The 21,258-nt window shown below is 43.3% G+C and overlaps 1 protein-coding gene across 1 annotated transcript; it reads left to right on the forward strand.

Moving 5' to 3' along the window:
- The first annotated feature begins 9,589 nt into the window (after positions 1 to 9,589).
- On the forward strand, positions 9,590 to 18,389 carry LOC121319197 (peptidyl-prolyl cis-trans isomerase FKBP4-like). Its single transcript, XM_041256394.1, has 10 exons — positions 9,590 to 9,978; positions 11,140 to 11,284; positions 11,887 to 12,029; positions 13,476 to 13,596; positions 14,369 to 14,525; positions 14,903 to 14,993; positions 15,566 to 15,649; positions 16,101 to 16,286; positions 16,816 to 17,055; positions 17,238 to 18,389. The coding sequence occupies exons 1-10, from the start codon at positions 9,883 to 9,885 to the stop codon at positions 17,310 to 17,312; spliced, it is 1,338 nt and encodes a 445-aa protein (XP_041112328.1). The 5' UTR covers positions 9,590 to 9,882; the 3' UTR covers positions 17,313 to 18,389.
- Positions 18,390 to 21,258: the final 2,869 nt, after the last annotated feature.

Below are 21,258 nucleotides of genomic sequence, written 5' to 3' on the forward strand. Positions count from 1 at the left end.
ACATGGTCAGTGGTTGTGAGGCCGGTTGGACGTACTGCCCAATTCTGTAAAACGAAGTTGGAGGCGGCTTATGGTAGAGAAATGAACATTCAATTCTCTGGCAACAGCTCTGGTGGACATTCCTGCAGTCAGCATGTCAATTGCACGCTCCCTCAAAACTTGAGACATCTGTGGCATTGTGTTGTGTGACAAAACTGCACATTTTAGAGTGGCCCGTTATTGTCCCCAAGACACACCTCTGTAATGATCATTCTGTTTAATCAGCTTCTTGATATGCCACACCTGTCAGGTGGATGGATTATCTTGGCAAAGAAGAAATGCTCACTAACAGGGATGTAAACAAATTTGTGCACAAAATTTGAGAGAAATAAGCTTTTTGTGCGTATGGAAAATTTCAGCTCATGAAACATGGCACCAACACTTTACATGTTATGTTTATATTTTTGTTCAATGAATTTCTCATCTAAACAAATGTCTTGTAAGGCTTACTATATCTAATACAAATGAGTAATCTATCTCCTTTGTAGGTAGCACATAGTATGTCTGAGATAAAGTCCTCTATATTTTATGGATGTAAACAACAAACTGCCTGTATTCCTCCAGATAAGAGTGATCAGGAAAGTGAGGAAAATAGCTCTGATGATGAACATAAGAACATAAGAAAGTTTACAAACGAGAGGAGGCCATTCGGCCCATCTTGCTCGTTTGGTTGTTAGTAGCTTATTGATCCCAAAATCTCATCAAGCAGCTTCTTGAAGGATCCCAGGGTGTCAGCTTCAACAACATTACTGGGGAGTTGATTCCAGACCCTCACAATTCTCTGTGTAAAAAAGTGTCTCCTATTTTCTGTTCTGAATGCCCCTTTTTCTAAACTCCATTTGTGACCCCTGGTCCTTGTTTCTTTTTTCAGGCTGAAAAAGTCCCTTGGGTCGACACTGTCAATACCTTTTAGAATTTTGAATGCTTGAATTAGGTCGCCACGCAGTCTTCTTTGTTCAAGACTGAACAGATTCAATTCTTTTAGCCTGTCTGCATATGACATGCCTTTTAAGCCCGGAATAATTCTGGTCGCTCTTCTTTGCACTCTTTCTAGAGCAGCAATATCTTTTTTATAGCGAGGTGACCAGAACTGAACACAATATTCAAGATGAGGTCTTACAAGTGCATTGTACAGTTTTAACATTACTTCCCTTGATTTAAATTCAACACTTTTCACAATGTATCCGAGCATCTTGTTAGCCTTTTTTATAGCTTCCCCACATTGCCTAGATGAAGACATTTCTGAGTCAACAAAAACTCCTAGGTCTTTTTCATAGATTCCTTCTCCAATTTCAATATCTCCCATATGATATTTATAATGTACATTTTTATTTCCTGCGTGCAGTACCTTACACTTTTCTCTATTAAATGTCATTTGCCATGTGTCTGCCCAGTTCTGAATCTTGTCTAGATCATTTTGAATGACCTTTGCTGCTGCAACAGTGTTTGCCACTCCTCCTACTTTTGTGTCGTCTGCAAATTTAACAAGTTTGCTTACTATACCAGAATCTAAATCATTAATGTAGATTAGGAATAGCAGAGGACCTAATACTGATCCCTGTGGTACACCGCTGGTTACCACACTCCATTCTGAGGTTTTTCCTCTAATCAGTACTTTCTGTTTTCTACATGTTAACCACTCCCTAATCCATGTACATGCGTTTCCTTGAATCCCAACTGCGTTCAGTTTGAGAATTAATCTTTTGTGCGGGACTTTGTCAAAAGCTTTCTGGAAATCTAAATAAACCATGTCATATGCTTTGCAATTATCCATTATCGATGTTGCATCCTCAAAAAAATCAAGCAAGTTAGTTAGACACGATCTCCCTTTCCTAAAACCATGTTGACTGTCTCCCAGTACCCTGTTACCATATAGGTAATTTTCCATTTTGGATCTTATTATAGTTTCCATAAGTTTGCATATAATAGAAGTCAGGCTTACTGGTCTGTAGTTACCTGGTTCAGTTTTGTTTCCCTTTTTGTGGATCGGTATTACGTTTGCAATTTTCCAGTCTGTCGGTACCACCCCTGTGTCAAGAGACTGCTGCATGATCTTGGTTAGCGGTTTGTAAATTACTTCTTTCATTTCTTTGAGTACTACTGGGAGGATCTCATCCGGCCCAGGGGATTTGTTTATTTTAAGAGCTCCTAGTCCCTTTAACACTTCTGCCTCTGTTATGCTAAAGTTATTTAAAACTGGATAGGAACTGGATGACATGTGGGGCATGTTGTCAGTATCTTCCTTTGTAAAAACTTGTGAAAAGTAATCATTTAACATATTTGCTATTTTTTTTTTTCTTCCTCTACGATTTTGCCATTTGTATCTCTTAAACATTTAATCTCCTCTTTGAATGTTCTCTTGCTGTTGTAATATTGGAAAAACATTTTGGAATTGGTTTTAGCTCCCTTAGCAATGTTCATTTCTATTTCTCTCTTGGCCTTTCTAACTTCCTTTTTGACTTGCGTTTGCAGTTCCATGTACTCTTTCTGCGTACTTTCTTTTTGGTCCTTTTTTAATGCTCTGTAAAGTGCCTTTTTTCGCTGAATATTTTTTTTAATTGATCTATTAAACCATTTTGGCAATTTAGTTTTACATTTAGATTTGTCTACTTTAGGGATATAATTGTTTTGCGCCTCTAGTACTACATTTTTGAAGAACAACCATCCTTCTTCTGTGGGTGTTTTCTCTATTTTACTCCAATCTACTTCTGTTAGTCTCTGTTTCATACCTTCATAGTTTGCTTTTCTAAAATTGTAAACCTTAGCTTTAGTCTTTACTTTTGGGGATTTAAAAAACACTTCAAATGAGACCATGTTGTGGTCTGAGTTTGCCAGTGGTTCTCTGACCTCTGTTTTAGTTATTCTATCTTCGTTATTTGAAAAGACTAAATCAAGGCATGCCTCCCCTCTAGTGGGTGCCTTGACAAATTGTGTTAGGAAGCAGTCATTTGTCATTTCCACCATTTCTATTTCATCCTTCGCGCTACCCACCGGGTTTTCCCATTTTATTTGGGGGAAGTTGAAATCCCCCATTAGTATGGCTTCTCCTTTGCTACACACATTTCTAATGTCATTGTATAACAGATTATTGTGCTCACCGTCTGAATCTGGCGGTCTATAGCATGCTCCTATTATTATGCCCTTTGAATTTTTGTCTGTTATTCTGACCCATATTGATTCGGTTTTATTTTCTTTGTCCAGGTTTAACACCTGGGCTTCAAGACTGTTTCTTATGTATAGCGCTACCCCTCCTCCTCTTCTGTCCTGCCTGTCTTTCCTATACAGTGTATACCCACAAATATTATATTCGTCCCCATCACTCTCAGATAACCACGTTTCTGTAACACCTATCACATCATAGTTACCTGTTAGTGCAGTAGCTTCAAGTTCTAGAATTTTGTTTCTGATACTTCTAGCATTTAGATAAATACATTTAATGGTCGTCTTACCTGAGTTGTTGTTCTTGTTTTGATGCGGTCTCCCTTCTGTTTTTTTGTTGATTTCTCCCCCCTTCCTTTCTAGTTTAAATGCTTCCGAACCTGCTCGAGGATCTTTTCTCCGAGTAGACTAGTTCCCTTGTTATTTAAATGCAGTCCATCCCGTCTATACAGATAGTCCTCGTTGTAGAATGTGGTCCAATGATCAAGATAGGTGAAGCCTTCCCGTGTGCACCACGTCTTCAGCCATGCGTTTTGATTAATTATTTCCAGCTGTCCATATGGTCCTTTGCAAGGTGCGGGTAGTATACCAGAAAATACCACAGTTTTGGTTTTCTCTTTTAATTTCCTTCCTAGCTCTCTGAATTTGTTTTGCAGGGATTTTGGTCTGTCTCTTCCAATGTTGTTTGTACCGATGTGGACGACTACTACCGGGTCGTCTCCTGTTCGTTCTAGGAGCCTGTCCACGTTCTCAGTGATGTGCTTGACCGAGGCTCCCGGAAGGCAGCACACTGTTGTAGTAAGGGGGTCCAAACTGCGAACTGAACTTGCTGTGTTTCTCAATATGGAGTCCCCAACAATCATGACCTCCCTTCTTTTTGCTGTCTGGTCACCACTGTCAATAGGGTCCTGGATGTTGTTCCTTTCATTCTCTTGTTGTTGGTTCTGCTCATCAAAATTCTGAAGTGACTCAAATTTGTTGGTTGTTTTGATTTCTGGTGGTTGTGTTTGACGAAGTTTCTTTTTTTCCCTGCTTCTGCCTACCTGAACCCAGCTGTTCTGACCTTCTATCTCCCTGGTGGCTTTCAGTCTGTTAGGGGTGATGCAGACTTCCATGAATTGTGGGTGTGCCAGTTCCTCAAGATCCTGTTGCTGTCTCACTTCTTCCAGCTCCATTTCTAGCATACTTACTAGTTTATGCAAATCCTGGATCGCGCGGCACTTTACGCACACTTGGTTTAGCTCCGCTGGGTTTTCTCGGATTTCCCACATCAAGCAGGTGTCACAGATTACTGGCTTGAAGACCATGTTGAGGTTTTTTTTTTTGAAGTTTAGTTTCCTCTGCAGCTGTCAACCTGCTTTCCAACTGCTTCGAAACTGCTCTGTACTTTTCCACGCCTGTACTTCTCCCACTCGCTGTCGCTGGGAAGACTGCCTCGTTTAACTGCGTTGTTCTGCTGTGCTGTCGGCTCCTCCCCTCGCCCGTGTCTCAAAACGGCGCTGAATTTGAATCAGCTGCTCCGAGTTTCAGCTTGTTTGTTATCAGAAAAACACACGCGGCTGTTTGACTTTGAGCTGCTGCTGTGTTTCCCCAATGTCCTCTGTTTTCTGATTAAAGCAATTCAAGATGCAATTTCTCCTTTCTGCTTCGAAACTGCTCTGTACTTTTCCACGCCTGTACTTCTCCCACTCGCTGTCGCTGGGAATTATTATTATTATGAAACAAAGGTGCATAGAGATAGTGAATAGTCGGTTTCTTCTAACAATTTATTATTATTATTATTATTATTATTATTATTATTATTATTATTATTATTAATATTATTAATAATAATGAATAATAATTGCATATAATAATATATAATAATATTATTATTTATATTATTATCACAATCACTACGTAATAATGATGATAATTATTACGTCTATTATCACGAAATAATAATAATAATAATAATAATAATAATAAATAATAATAATAATAATAATAATAATAATAATAATAATGTGGTAGTAGTAGTTATTATCATATATGTATTTTCTCCAGCCTTAAAAGTAACATCAAGTTTATTTATTTAATTACATATTCTAATATATGTGATGGCAGTGAGAATAAAGACATCAGCCCTTCCTCCTTGATTTGAAAGTTGTGAAATGGCAAGTGAACAGGTCTGTGCCCTTGCAGAGCACTTTGTGGAAGCATATCCAGAAACACATGCTAATTACAAAATTGTGTACAGAAATAAAAGAAAACACAAAGTCTGTGTGTGTGTTTAAAAAAAAGTTCTCAAGTTTCTGCTGATTCTACACGCGCAGAGTTCCAGTGCTTATAGACTCACCTGCTGCTGGTCCTTGGTGAGAGGCACTGGTCTGTGAGAGTGGGATCCATGTTGCTCCTGGTCTCAGTGTGTAAGGCTGACCCAACACTTAGAGGAGCAACACAGTTTAGAGGCAAAATATTTAATATAAAACTGAAATCACACAAACACTCAGGCCTGTTTCACAATTCAAACATTTGATATACTGCTATGACAAAAAGTTTCACATCACCCTGAATAATTTTGAATGAAACCTGCTGATTAATGTTATGTTAACATATTGAATTACACACCGGTTTGTAGTTTCCATAGACTTAACTAAAAACTGACAAAAATGGAAAAATCTGACATCTCAATCTAACATGAAATACTGTACTACTATTATGGCTTGCGGTATACTTCTGCAATATCATTTTTTAGTTTTTTTTGATTACATGATGTTAAATAAAAGATCTAAATTGATAATAAAGATTTTATTTTTTTAATTTTGACTCAACCCTTTAAATTTGAGGTGATGCAAACCTTTTGGCCATAGCTATGTATAGATACAGCTGTTTCTTTTTCATTTAAATAATGGCAGAGTAACAACCTAACTCCAAAATACTCACGTCGCTATTTATACAAAACAATCCAACTGTAGTGCAAAGAAGTACCAAATGAGACCATTTAATAATGCACTGCACAGGGGAACACCTAGGACACAGCCAGAGTCTGGGGCTCTGTACAGGGGAAAGCCTGGGACACAGCGAGAGTCTGGGGCTCTGTGCAGGGGAAAGCCTGGGACACAGCCAGAGTCTGGGGCTCTGCACAGGGGAACGCCTGGGACACAACCAGAGTCTGGGGCTCTGCACAGGGGAAAGCCTGGGACACAGCGAGAGTCTGGGGCTCTGTGCAGGGGAAAGCCTGGGACACGGCGAGAGTCTGGGGCTCTGTACAGGGGAAAGCCTGGGACACAGCGAGAGTCTGGGGCTCTGTACAGGGGAAAGCCTGGGACACAGCGAGAGTCTGGGGCTCTGTGCAGGGGAAAGCCTGGGACACAGCGAGAGTCTGGGGCTCTGTGCAGGGGAAAGCCTGGGATACGGCGAGAGTCTGGGGCTCTGTGCAGGGGAAAGCCTGGGACACAGCCAGAGTCTGGGGCTCTGCACAGGGGAACGCCTGGGACACAACCAGAGTCTGGGGCTCTGCACAGGGGAAAGCCTGGGACACAACAAGAGTCTGGGGCTCTGTGCAGGGGAAAGCCTGGGACACGGCGAGAGTCTGGGGCTCTGTACAGGGGAAAGCCTGGGACACAGCGAGAGTGAGGGGCTCTGTACAGGGGAAAGCCTGGGACACAGCGAGAGTCTGGGGCTCTGTGCAGGGGAAAGCCTGGGACACAGCAAGAGTCTGGGGCTCTGTGCAGGGGAAAGCCTGGGACACGGCGAGAGTCTGGGGCTCTGTACAGGGGAAAGCCTGGGACACAGCGAGAGTCTGGGGCTCTGTACAGGGGAAAGCCTGGGACACAGCGAGAGTCTGGGGCTCTGTGCAGGGGAAAGCCTGGGACACAGCGAGAGTCTGGGGCTTTGTATGGGGGAAAGCCTGGGACACAGCGAGAGTGTGGGGCTCTGTACAGGGGAAAGCCTGGGACACAGCGAGAGTCTGGGGCTCTGTGCAGGGGAAAGCCTGGGACACAGCGAGAGTCTGGGGCTTTGTATGGGGGAAAGCCTGGGACACAGCAAGAGTCTGGGGCTTTGTATGGGGGAAAGCCTGGGACACAGCGAGAGTCTGGGGCTCTGTGCAGGGGAAAGCCTGGGACACAGCGAGAGTCTGGGGCTTTGTATGGGGTAAAGCCTGGGACACAGCAAGAGTCTGGGGCTTTGTATGGGGGAAAGCCTGGGACACAGCGAGAGTGTGGGGCTCTGTACAGGGGAAAGCCTGGGACACAGCGAGAGTCTGGATCTCTGTACAGGGGAAAGCCTGGGACACAGCGAGAGTCTAGGGCTCTGTACAGGGGAATGTCTGGGACACAGTGAGAGTCTGGAGTTCTGTATAGGGGAACGCCTGAGACACAAGGGTATGGGCTGTGTCTCTGGGATCACAGGAGCTAATCCTGCACAGGGAAGCGTTTCAGTATCCAGTATTATAGGATAATGCTGAATTTAGTCATACTGTCAGTGTCTCTTAGCATCCTATCCCGGCTAATGACTGGGCTGGATTATACTGACATGAGCCCTTACCGTCCCAGTCAGGCTCTTAAACACCCCGATCTTCCCTTGATCCAGAGAGCTGTACAAGGATACCCTGAACTGCTCCTGGATGGAATACAGTTTGTATGGAAATGGGAAGCGTGGACATCCTGGAAAAGGCATGTGGCGTTCTTTAGTGTTTAAACATAGACTCTTCCCAGGGCCCTCTTTACACTGCTCTGCTTCAAAGACCACATTGACAATCCAGTTTGTTTATGTCACCCAAATTTAAAGTTGTTTTTATTAATTAATTAATTAAATTATTTTTTAAAATATTTTATATGACATCGTTTGGGACAAAAGCCCTTCTTCAACTGTTTATAAAATGAAGCTAAGTCCTTTCTACACTGATGGGTGGCTTTTGTCCGAAACGTCACGAAATTATAGGCTGAGGTTGACATTTTTAATAATATATTTGTACAATATATTAACAATTTCATTGAGGAAAAAAAGCAGTTATGCCATTCTTTATTTATTGCAGTCAATTATAATTCCATATCATTTTGTATCGACATTTCACAAATAATACACTGTATATTTTGGTAAACTCGCACCATTAATAAATGACCCGACTGGTTAACATTTCGACAGAACACACGGAGTTACAGTGTTTTAATTCTGTTCTGTGTTCTGTACATATCGTTAAAACCTTGTTCAAAATAATCGGTTCTTAGATTAGATGTGAAATAATATGTTATGTGTTATTTAAAAAAAAAAAAAAAAAAAGCAAACATTAAAAGCAAACCTGCTCCAGATGTATACATAGCGAAAGAAAGCCTTACAAAACAAACAAACAAACAAAAAAAAAAAAAAACCACCTGATTTATGCGATCAAGACGATATGAACGCCTCAGATAGACACGCGTTTTTTGCAAAGAGCGCGGGTATAGAGAGAAAGCGCTGGGGCAAAAGTCACCAGACCCACAGTACAGTTTCCAGACTGGTAAAAATGACGCTACAGCAGAAAATTGGATGGAGATTACCAATTGATACGATATTAACAAAATACACACACAATACATTGTCACTGTACACTAGGGCTGCTACGATTAAATCGAAAATCGATCCCAGTCCTCATTACATACATCGAGATAAATACTGGATAGTCGATTAAACATTTACATTTTTGGAACGTGCATAGTTACTAACGTCATCTACGTTTATCAAGAAAACCGCAGTAAGACAAGCAGTGGGCGTGTTCTTCTTATTACTAGCATCTGATTGGCTGGCCATTCGATGGGCGAATCCAGTGCAACTGCTGCCAAATCATCTAGGGATTTGCATACTATGTCAAGTAAAGTTACTTTCAAAAAGGTACAGATCCCACCGAAAAAATAAAATTTCCTGTAATAACCCTGAGCAACCAATGGGTTTAATTAACACACAGCTCCCTCTCTGTGTCAGAGTCGCTCTGTCTGAAGTACAGTGTTACTTTAACTTTAAGAAATTAGTAAGGTGACCAACCGAGGCTCGGCGTTCAGATACATTCCCGCAATGTTTAAGAAGTATTTGACACATGACGCTGATTTGAAATAAACCACGATTGTGTTTGTTTGTGGTTTTTAGACGTCCCACTCTGCAAGGGTAGTCTACAAATTCAGCATGTACTTTTAAATGTAATTTTATATTCATATAGATAGTTTTAAATGTATTTGAATATATATTTAAATATGTAATTGTTTTTTCTGCGAGCCAAGGAACATTCTCAAGTTCTAAGATTAGGAGGACATTACCTTACACACTCACACTACAACATTTTTTACGTGTGTTACTTTCCCCCGCAATTGCGAGACGGTCCCTAACGACGCGGTTGTCCTTTATTTCTGGAAAGTTCTGAGCCCTGCCTCCTACGGAAAGCGAGTTAACCGTTCAGCACGGTGTCTGGAAAGTTCTCTGCCCTTCCTCTTCCAGAAAGCGATTCAAATAGCGTGCAGCTGACAAAGCACGCTTCAGACAACGCAAGGATAGTCTGCAGACTGAATGTACTGACCGCTCTCAAGTTGCACAGATCCACACCGTACTACCAGTTTGGTTGCATTTTTAGGTCGGCAAGCATATAACAACAACGAGGGATTTGACTGATCCAGAATTTATTCCCCCCCCCCAGTTTTGCACTCACTGTCTTCAGGGATTTCAAACAGCACAATGACAGCAGAAGAGATGAAAAGCGAAGAGGGTCAGCAGAAAATCGCAATGGAAGGAGAAGACCTCACTCCGAAGAAAGATCGGGGAGTGTTAAAGGTACTCATGGATCGCTACAGTAACAGTATAAGAGATAGCCTACGGAATTAAGGACATAATACTTTAGTAAATATCTACTGCCTGTATGTTTTAGAAACCCAAGGTTTGCTTCCATTTCGGAATAATTCGTTCGTGTGACGCGGAGCCTTACAAACCCTGTCAGGAAAGCCCACTTGTCCAGCACCCAGTACCTTGGGAGTGTTTGTAAAATAATCAGGATAGCCCCAGGCAGCAATCAGGCCTGTGATAGCAGTCCAGGCAGTATACATGTTGCTGCACCAGGACGCAAACTTACCATGAACGGGTTATAAATTAGTTTATAATTATACACTGGGATGAGACAGTCTGCAGCGAGTGTCGTAATAAAATACAGCTAATGTGACCTTGTCCTGCATTTAACGTTTTCTTTTTAGCCGTTCATGGTGTAGCTGGACTCGGTTCTTATTAACCTGTTGGCACTCACACATAATGCAAACTCATCGATGACTGTATCCGTAACTCTGAGTAGTCAAAATAAACTCGCAACAGACGTAAAGAAAACGGAGACGTGCTTGTTTGTTTTTCCCGTTTTCAAATGCATGCGTCCAAGAAGTCCTCCCGTGTACTGCCGTTGTGTTTGAATGAAAGCCGTGATTCTGAAGGAGTTGCAGCCAGCGCTTGAATCGGGTTGGCAATTGTGCTTGGGACTTCCGTTGGGTCACATTGCCCGTAGAATTCAAGCGCAGAGCGTTTCTTGGGGGATACGCCGGTTTCATGCAGTACACTGCGCAAAGTGCAGAAGGGCCACTGTACACAAGATCAGCTCACCTTACCAAACTGCACAGCATCGTTCGTGACGCACAAAATAATGCGGGTACCCGCGTTATTTTCTGTTCGTGTGGTTTTTTGCCTTCAGGGGTTTCCTTAGAAGGTGTAAAACGTAGGGGATCAGGCTTCCTCGGTTTCACGATGGACAGACACCTTGAGATATGCCCCTGTTTTTATGATTTAAAATAAAGATCGATACTGTTGACATTTAAATAGGAAAGGTAGGATTTAGCACAGTACATTTATACCACAGACTATGTAGCGCATAACTTTTGGTTGTGTGTATTTGAAGCCATATTTAACACTATAAACACTCTTCTCATTTTAATCTCCCCAATGGTTTTTTTGTAACAGGTGATTAAGAAGGAGGGGACTGGAAATGAGACCCCCATGATTGGGGACAAGGTCAGTGTCCACTACGTGGGGACACTGCTGGACGGCACCAAGTTTGACTCCAGCCGGGACAGGGGCGAGCAGTTCACCTTTGAGCTCGGGAAAGGTAGGTCCGTTGCTGTGATCCAACAGGCTGGGCATGCTAACCAGAGAGCACTCTGTGGCCTGTGGTGGCGCTGTTATGTAGTGAAACGCAGACTAGAGCTGCTGCAGGTCGAAGCAGAGGTCTCATCCCCATTCTACACGAGGTATGCATGCAGTATGGACAAAAGCTTTGTATCGCCTGCAATTTTAGGATTGAGACATAATAAAAAAAAATATATATATATATATATAGAACATCATTTAGATAGTTCGTTAAACGTCATATAATTAAATTAGACAATGATATGCCCATGAACAGCCGTGATAATAGTACAGTAGGTTTCGAAATGTCAAGTTTTTTCAATTGCTGTCAGTCTTTCATTAAATATAGGGGAAAGCTACAGAGTGGTGTGTAATTCAATATGTTAACGTAATATTATTCAGCAGCTTTCATTCTCTAATTCAACAGGGAGATGCAAAGTCTCTGGCCGTAGCTGTATGTAGGCAATCCTCAGAGCTTGAAGATACAGCACATGTTGAATTGTGTTGCTTTTCTAATTGGAATTGTTTTCTGGAAACCAAGGAACTTCTTTAGTAAAATGCTTCCTGTATTCTTGTCTCCAGAGCAGGTGATCAAAGCCTGGGACCTTGGTGTGGCTACCATGAAGATTGGGGAAGTTTGCCAGCTTATCTGCAGTCCGGAATACGCCTACGGGGTAGCCGGCAGCCCACCCAAAATCCCACCCAATTCCACGCTGGTCTTTGAGGTGAGAGCTGCGTGGTGCTGCAGTTTCTTGGGGGGACTGTGTCCACTGGAGGTGCAAATTACTGCAAGCACTGAGATCTGAGCTGCACTCGGTAGACTTGTGCAGCCCTGTTCCATCTCAGACCTGGTGTGTGTGTGTGTGTGTGTGTGTGTGTGTGTGTGTATTTAAGTTGATGAGAGGGCAAAAATGAATTGGCACTAGTAGGCAGTGCCTTGGTAATGGACTTAAACAAAAAACACCCAAAAATGCATCCTACTGACATTCTTGCTCAATGCCTAGGGGTCTACGGGTAGGTTGTGGAATAAAATTAGGATTTCACAGACCTGTTTAAACATTAAATAAACCCAAGTAGACAGTATTTCAGAACACTATAAAGCCTAAAAATAGTGGTACTTGCTCTCTTACTAAAACAGAGTGCTGTTATTTGCTAAAGGCAAACATCCAGCATCCCCTGCAGTTGTCTTGCCCATACATTGAGACTGCACATCTTTGCCAAGTTATACAGATGTGGAAATCGATTAGAAACAGACCCAAAACTCGGTTACCCAAGGGCATCTGGCATACTTTTAATAAAGGCAAACTATGCAGCACGTTTGTCGTGTTGTTTGTCCCATCCAATAAGTTATTTTATTAGTACCATGTCAGAACAAAATAAACGTGGCTATTCGGGTCAAAATTCCAACTGCGATAAAGTAAGCAGCAGGTTGAAGCGAGGTGGCTGTGCTAGATCATTTTCAGTACTGAATTAACTTGCTGACAGGAATGCTTTTTGTTTGCATTTGGTTTCTGAAAGCTGTTGTTTATTTTACGTTCTGTTCAGCAGCCTCTGTAGTAGCCTTTGGTTTAATGAGCGAGTCTGAAGCTAAATAGTGATCGATCGTATTTTCTCCAGAGACGCATTAAGAGATGCAAAACAATGACCTCAATCTGCATGTACAGTTTCTTTGGGAAATATCTGGAATCGATGATCAGTCGAAATATGTAGCTTTTTTTATTGTCCGTTTCTACTATTTTACCTCCAATGCGGAAAACTAGATTTTAGCAACCTATCAAAACAATGCAGCACCAACTTTGTCCCACCCCCTACTGTACAGTACAGGTCACAGAAAAGTAGTGAAGACGCACTGATAGGCTGATTACAACTTTGTCGTTTGAATAGTAAACAACAACGTTAACCACTTTGAATTTTTTTTTGTGAATATTTTTTGTTTTTTGCTTAAGTGCAATGCACACATGACAGTGAATGAATAAAAAGGGCACAGAATGAAGGAAGATGCATAGTTTGCGTTGTTCAGTAGTTCGTTTAAACAAGGTTTTTTTTTCTCCATACATGTCCAGTATGCATTGGCCCCTAAAAGAGGTGAATTTCACGCGGACCCCTGAATTTCACGAAATCGCAATTAGACCCCTATCAATGCCTGCTGTGTTTCCTTTCCCATCCTCCAGGTGGAGCTGTTTCAGTTCAAGGGGGAGGACCTCTCTGACAAGGAGGACGGAGGAATCATTCGCAGGATCCTCACAAAGGGGGAGGGGTACACCAAACCCAACGAGGGCGCCACTGTGGAGGGTGAGTGGAACTCTAACTGCTGCATCCCAGGAGAACTCCCCAGACAAGCACTGGAACAGAAGAATGAGGTGTCAGACTGTCCCGCTTCAAACACTCTTAGAAACTTTATAGGGACAGTCAGTTGTCATTCATGCCAGTTTGAAGGGACCAGCAAAAAAATGGCATTGTCAGGAATGTGTTATCTACGCTAAATGCATGCTTTCATTATTACAGCAACACTGAAATCAAATTAATTACAGAACAAAGGCAAGTATTATACATTTGAAAGTTCTGCGCATTTTATGAAAAATCCAGTTATAAGTGTCCCATTCAAACCACACAAGCAAGGCTTCCTTAATATCAGGGTATTGGAATCGAAAACACTCCAGAATTTGCACTAACGTGAAATTTGTGTTCGTGAATTTGTATTGTATTTAATTTACTATAAACGACTGCTAAATTTAAGTTAGTTTTTACAAGAATTGACTATCCACAAAACCTCTTATCCAGTTTTTATGAAAGCAGGTTCTCACAAGTTAAGTGAAGCATCACAGTTGGAGATGTTGGAAAAGTGGCTGTCTGTCCTTGCATGATTTCCCTGGCTTGCCTGTAGCGCCAGGCATTGGAAACGAGGCAGCAGAGAAGAGAGAATGTCTGTTTTGTGATAGTGGTCTGTGTGAAACCTGCATATCTAGAGAACCTATCTAACTGACAGGCCCGGTCTGCTTGTCTCGATCCTGTTTCGTGGTGCTTGCTGTCTGCATGGTGTTCCTGACCCGTCTGTTCATTCCAGTGTCTCTGGAAGGCGAGTGGCAGGGGAAGGTGTTTGACCGCAGGGAGCTGACATTTGAGGTGGGAGATGGGGTGGACTTAGGGATCCCAAACGGCATAGAGAAGGCTCTTCAGTCCATGGAGAAAGGAGAGGAGTCCATCATCAAACTCTTGCCCAGGTAAGAGGAGACAAACAGGGGAGACAGGGGGAAGTAGCAGGGGTCAAAGAGGGAGGAAGAGAGGCTTAAGTGTTTTTTCTGATCAAGGTTTTCGTCAAAACTTTAATTTGTGCTTGAAGTTATGATGCTTTTAATTTTTTTTAGCATAAATGATGGCAATAAGACTCGTATTGCATAGCAGTTTTCCCCACTAAAGGTATTAGTATGTGCTTGATTAGCCCCAGTGTGTAGGTAATAAGCTGAGGTTTATCTTGCTAAGCTTGCAGTCAAACCAGAAACAGATCAAACTGCTATGCAATGGGAGTCTTCTTTTCCTGCCTGACAAAGCAATATTGAACAGATTTGACCAAAAATCCCCTTGTCTTTGTTTTCTGTAGCTATGGGTTTGGCAGTATGGGGAGCTCCCAATTCAACATTCCTCCGGACGCAGAGCTCTCTTACAAAGTCAAGCTTATAAATTTTGAGAAGGTAGGTTGGGAGAGGGAGGGAGCTGCTCGATTCTCGAGCACAAGCATCACAAGGAGGAAACTGACAAATTTAGATGACCAGATTCAACCTGTCGATACATTTTAAACCCTGTTTCGTGCACCTCATTGAAAAATAGTTAGCATCGTTTTATAAAGGGTTAAAGTGCGGTGCCAGTGGGGAAAAAAAAGCTTTAAGAACTGTAGCTAGAATTCTTTCATAGCAGAGAAATCTTTAACCAACCAAGCTTCACATGAGGAACTTTTTAGCTTGTCCTGTGCTTTGCTGGTGTGATGGAATTCTAGAACTCTGTGACTTGCAGGAAGGGAGTTCTAGAGGCTGCTGGGAGGTGGAGTTTTATTTAAAGGTGACCTCTAGAATTGATGGGGGACGCTGTAGTGTGTCAGACTCCTTTTGGAAGGGTTTCTTGCATTAGGGCTTCAATCCTTGAGATGACCAAACTGCAGAACGAACAAATGCCTTGCAAAGAAGCCTGTGTCTTTTTTATACCTGCTCTCAGAAAGAGTTGTTTCAACTTGATCTTAATAGAAACTCCCCCTCCCCCTCCCAATCAGACCAAAGAGTCGTGGGAAATGAATACAGAGGAGAAGCTCGAGCAAGGACCCATTGTCAAGGAAAAGGGAACCCAGTACTTTAAAGTGAGTAATACTGCACTGTGTACCAACAGCCATGTCGGAGTGAGTATACTGCACTGTGTACCAGCAGGCATGTCCAACTGTTTGAGTCATAGTTATTAACAAACATAAGCACACATTTTGAATTAAAATGAACAAGTTGTCTCCTGTCCTGCTGAGAAACGTGCATGTGTACATACAGTGCCTGTTGGCTTGTCTCTAAGTAATATTTATTTAGTATCGTTAGTCCCTCCTTTTTAATGCAATCAGATAAACCTTTGTTTGTGGAAGCTGAAAAGTTGTTGCCACAAGATTGCAATAGAGTGCAGTCTTCAACACCTAAATGAACCTAGGAGTGTATGAGAGGTGTGAGACTTGGTGCAAAATTAAGGGGGCTCCCGTGTTCTCCGTGTGAGTGAGACGGTGTCGTTTAGCGCCCCTTTGAGTCTGATCCTAACCGTGCGTCTGCACTCAGGAAGGGAAGTACCAGCAGGCAGCGCAGCAGTACAAAAAGATCATCTCCTGGCTGGAACACGAGTCCGGGCTGTCGGAGCAGGACGAGCAGAAAACCCGGGCCCTGCAGCTCGCTGCTCACCTCAACCTGGCCGCCTGCTTTATCAAGATCCAGGACCACGTGCAGGCCCTGGAGAACTGCAACAAGGTACTGCAGCGAAGAGAGCATCCCGCACGCTCCACTCCCCTCCCTCCCTCCACGCGGAGCGTCCCGCACACTCCGCTCCCTCCACGCGGAGCGTCCCGCACACTCCCTCCCTCCCTCCACACAGAGCTTCCCTCTCGCACTCCCCTCCCTCCCTCCCTCCACGCAGAGGTCCCTCGTCTCGCAGGGAGCCCTCCCGCCCTCCAGGGAGGTGCGTCTCCACGCAGGGTCCCTCGCACTCCCTCCCTCGCACTCCCCTCCCTCCCTCCAGAGGTTGACGCGTGCGTCCCTCGCACTCCCCCTCCCTCCCTCCCTAGCACCGATCGCGTGTAGGGGAGGGAGGAGGGAGGTGTCACCGCATCGTCCCGCACACTCCCCTCCCTCCCTCTCCACGCGGAGCGTCCCGCTCACTCCACTCCCTTCCCTCCCTCTCACCACACGTAGCGTCCCGCACACTTCCCTCCCTCCATGCGGAGTGTTCCGCACACTCACTCAATAACAAGGTGCTGTTACGCTGTCTGTCTGTCCCCAGGCTCTGGAGCTGGACGACAGCAACGAGAAGGCTCTGTTCCGTCGCAGTGAGGCGCTGTTTGCTCTGAAGGAGTTCAAGGAGGCGCGCGATGGCTTCCAGAAGGTGTTGCAGCTCTACCCTGACAACAAGGCAGCCAAGGTGCAGGTTACAGCCTGCCAGCGGCTCCTGAGAGAGCAGCACGAGAAGGACAAGCGGCTCTACGCAAACATGTTCTCCAAGTTCGCAGAGCATGACGCCAAGGTGAGTGGGGCACTGGTCGATATTTGTAAGTGCTAGATTGACTCTGTCCCCTGAGTGGAGGCTGAGTGAGTGCTGGGTTGACGCTGTCCCCTGAGTGGAGGCTGAGTGAGTGCTGGGTGGACTCTGTCCCCTGAGTGGAGGCTGGGTTGACTCTCTCACTCCCATGTGTTTCTCTCCTACAGAAAGTAGCTACAGAGAAAGGGAAGGATGAGAAGAAGCCAGAGGAGGGCAGCATGGAGCTGGAACAGAACCCCTAAACCAAGCGCCGCTTCCTCCTCTTCTGTTTATTCGTTTTTTTTTTAGTTTTTTTTTAATTTGTATTATTTGTTTGCTTTAACTTAATGGGGATTGATTGTATGCCATGTTTCAATAGGAGGGCTGGATGCTGGATTTGCCATCACCCCCCCCCCAACTCCACGATCATTCTCACCAGCTGCAGTTGTATTTATTATACCGGTATTAACCCTCGATCATCTCCACCCCCCCCCCCCAAATCTGCTTGTACTTGTATGTGGAGGAGTGTCTGTACTCTAGTCTCTGTTTGTTATAGGACCTGTGACACAAAGGGCAGAGCTGTTAGAGAGGCTCTGCCTGGGCTTGGAGCTTCGGCTTGCCTCTTGAACACTGTGTTGATTTGCACTCAAACTCACGGGGGGAAGGGAATCACTGGTGCGGAACACAGGCTGTTCAAGAGCCCAGCGAAAGCACACACTTGCAAATGTTTTTTTTATTTTATTTTGTTTACACTGGAAATTGAGCCATCTTCTTTGTAGTTAATACAACCTCTTCCGACCACAGTACTGATGGTGACATTCAATGTAGAATTTTTTTTCATTTGTAAATCTGTATTCAAAATCATTGTTCTCTTTTTTTTTTTTAAAGAAAAAAATAGCTTGATTTGTAAGTGGGAACTGTTTGCTCATTGGACAACCCTGTCTCAATGTGAAGGCTGCAGGCTGCAGGCTGAAATAAAGATGTGTGTGTGTGTGTGTGTGTGTGTGTGTGTGTGTGTGTGTGTGTGTGTGCTGCTCATTATAGATTTACTGTATTCTTTATAATATACCCCAGAACAAACTATTATAATTCAAGTCCCTATTAGCAGCAACTGCTCTTGTAACATCGCTGAGAGTGGAGATCCCTCATTCCATGTCAAGGACAAAGCATTGTAAATGTTTAAACGCATTAATAAGCTTTTTGTCTGTTTAAAATTTAATGATTTTTGTCTGTTCAGTGGCTAAGTAACTACTATGTAAATACATCGTAATTAGAGACACGACATGTAAAGTGGTACCTTATAAACGTACAGCATGGTGATTACAAGAGATCCAACACCAGCTATGTGTTTTTTGCCTCTTACTCATTTAAACCGAATATTTGGAGACACAGATACAAATGTAGTGTTTAAACATGTCTGTGTCTGAGGGCTGTCCTGCACCGTTCCGGACAGCATTTAAACAGGTTTTGAGAAAGTTTTGAAAATTCACTTGTCTTTGTAAACTGTCTCCTATTAGGATGCCACAGTAAACATGTCCACTGGTGCAAACAGCACTTCAAGAAGGGTTCTGACTATACTGAGACTCATTAACAGTCTGTCTGCCCTGTAACTTCAATTTAATAGTCACCTTGTCTGTCAGCTTGTAAAGGGCAGACACACACAGAGTGCCAACAGTCCCTGGATCAGCTGCCTGCCTCCCTGTCTACCTGCCTGCCCCTCTGTTTGCCCGTCTGCCTGCCTTTCTCTACCTGGCTGCCTGCCTGCCTCTCTCTCTCTCTGCCTGCTTCCCTCCCTGCCTACCTGCCTCTCTCTGCCTGCCCCTCTGTTTGCCTGCCTCCCTGCCTAGGGTGACCATCTTTTCAAAATGCAAAAACGGGACACTATTTACATTTTTTTTTTTTTTTTTTTTGACTGTTTCCTCCTAGGAGCAGGTTGAGTAATGAATAGTTGTAGTGATTGTGAGCTAGTTTATCGGTTATGTCTGTATTTCAAATGTTTATTTGTAGCTTTTATTATTGTGGACTATTTGATTGTCACTAGTCACTGTTCGGTCTCTGGCAGCACACTGTGTTTATTTTTAAAAAGGGAAACTCAGACAAGAACGGAAATGCAGCACTCTGACTGAAACACATTACAGCATGTTGATTCAGAGTCGTTCAGTTGTGCGTACCATTGCTGGGAGCGCGTCTGGTTATTGCATACACACTTTTTTTTACTGTTTTAACTGGCAAGTGAGCGAGTGTCTGGCGTTGCAAAATAATGCGGCAGGGGTGGTGCTACGATGCGCTATAAAGAGATGATGTGGTTTGACTGTGGCATTAGACTGTAAGATTGCACTGTGTCTATAGATTTGGGACAAATGCCATCCCAGAGGCATTAAACCCGGGACCGGGACTTCATCTTTACATTTTGGGACTGTCCTGCCCAATTAGACACAGGTGGTCACCCTATCCCTGCCTGCCTAGCTGATACCTAAAAATAGCAAAGCACAGCGAATACATTGTATAAGCAGGGGAAGCTGCAAAACAAAACTTTGTTAATACATTTTTGTATTGCAGTCACTTGTAGGCAGTATTCCCATGTTATAGGCCTTTGTTACAAGGTGCAAAGTGGAATCTCCACCCTCATCCACACTACCAGTCCCTAACCCTAACCCAGTGGCACACACACTGACACACACTGCGATCTCATCGGATCTGACTCGTTCAATTGCTCAGCCTCACTGCTGAACCCTACCTGCATTTCAGAGCTGCCGTTACTGTTATTCACAAGTTCAGCATGGGTATTGTGCAGTTTCCTCATGCTTTTCCCATGACTGTACACTGCATTCCCCACAGTATGATTGTTAGATGTTCATATAACTTTCCTGACCATTATGATAGAGTGATTCGAAGTTGTGGATGAATTACTGCAATAAAATGCAAACATCAAGTACTTGTGATGTTAACAATTAAAAACCTTAAAAAAGAAAAAAACTGAATCATTAACTCGGCTGTCTGAAGCATTGAAATAGTGACAGTATACTGTAAACGAATCAGAGGATCTCCTTTAGATATATAGTATATACATTTTATCCCTGTTGAAAAGAATCTGTTTCAATGCATTACATCAAAAATGAAATGTGTGTGTTTACCCTACTGGTCTAAACACATGCCTTCGTTACTGCTGGTACGTTGTTTTATCAGTGAAATTCAAGCCGCGTTCATTCGTTCAGTCAGAGCGCAAACACACAGGTGTCCTCTCTTTCCCCCAGACTTCAAGAATGAACCTGATTAACCCTTTCAATGCTGAGAGGACCTCAAGGTCCAGGTAGTGAGCACATTTATTAGAACACCTCAAGACTTGCCATTTATTGCTTAAAGCATAAAGCTTTGACTGACTGTGCCAAAAGAAGGGAGGTCATGATTGTTGGGGACTCCATATTGAGAAACACAGCAAGTTCAGTTCGCAGTTTGGACCCCCTTACTACAACAGTGTGCTGCCTTCCGGGAGCCTCGGTCAAGCACATCACTGAAAACGTGGACAGGCTCCTAGAACGAACAGGAGACGACCCGGTAGTAGTCGTCCACATCGGTACAAACAACATTGGAAGAGACAGACCAAAATCCCTGCAAAACAAATTCAGAGAGCTAGGAAGGAAATTAAAAGAGAAAACCAAAACTGTGGTATTTTCTGGTATACTACCCGCACCTTGCAAAGGACCATATGGACAGCTGGAAATAATTAATCAAAACCAATGGTTGAAGACGTGGTGCACACGGGAAGGCTTCACCTATCTTGATCATTGGACCACTTTCTACAACGAGGACTATCTGTATAGACGGGATGGACTGCATTTAAATAACAAGGGAACTAGTCTACTTGGAGAAAAGATCCTCGAGCAGGTTCGGAAGCATTTAAACTAGAAAGGAAGGGGGGAGAAATCAACAAAAAAACAGAAGGGAGACCGCATCAAAACAAGAACAACAACTCAGGTAAGACAACCATTAAATGTATTTATCTAAATGCTAGAAGTATCAGAAACAAAATTCTAGAACTTGAAGCTACTGCACTAACAGGTAACTATGATGTGATAGGTGTTACAGAAACGTGGTTATCTGAGAGTGATGGGGACGAATATAATATTTGTGGGTATACACTGTATAGGAAAGACAGGCAGGACAGAAGAGGAGGAGGGGTAGCGCTATACATAAGAAACAGTCTTGAAG

Source organism: Polyodon spathula, chromosome 8 (genome assembly GCF_017654505.1).
Source record: "Polyodon spathula isolate WHYD16114869_AA chromosome 8, ASM1765450v1, whole genome shotgun sequence".
NCBI lineage: Eukaryota > Metazoa > Chordata > Actinopteri > Acipenseriformes > Polyodontidae > Polyodon > Polyodon spathula.

Bases quoted from the DNA above. Each gene is read 5' to 3' on its own strand.
- LOC121319197 (XM_041256394.1), top strand. From the start codon at position 9,883: ATGACAGCAGAAGAGATGAAAAGCGAAGAGGGTCAGCAGAAAATCGCA. The intron at 14,526-14,902 runs GTAAGAGGAGAC...TGTTTTCTGTAG, and splicing joins ATCATCAAACTCTTGCCCAG to CTATGGGTTTGGCAGTATGG. The intron at 16,287-16,815 runs GTACTGCAGCGA...GTCTGTCCCCAG, and splicing joins CCCTGGAGAACTGCAACAAG to GCTCTGGAGCTGGACGACAG.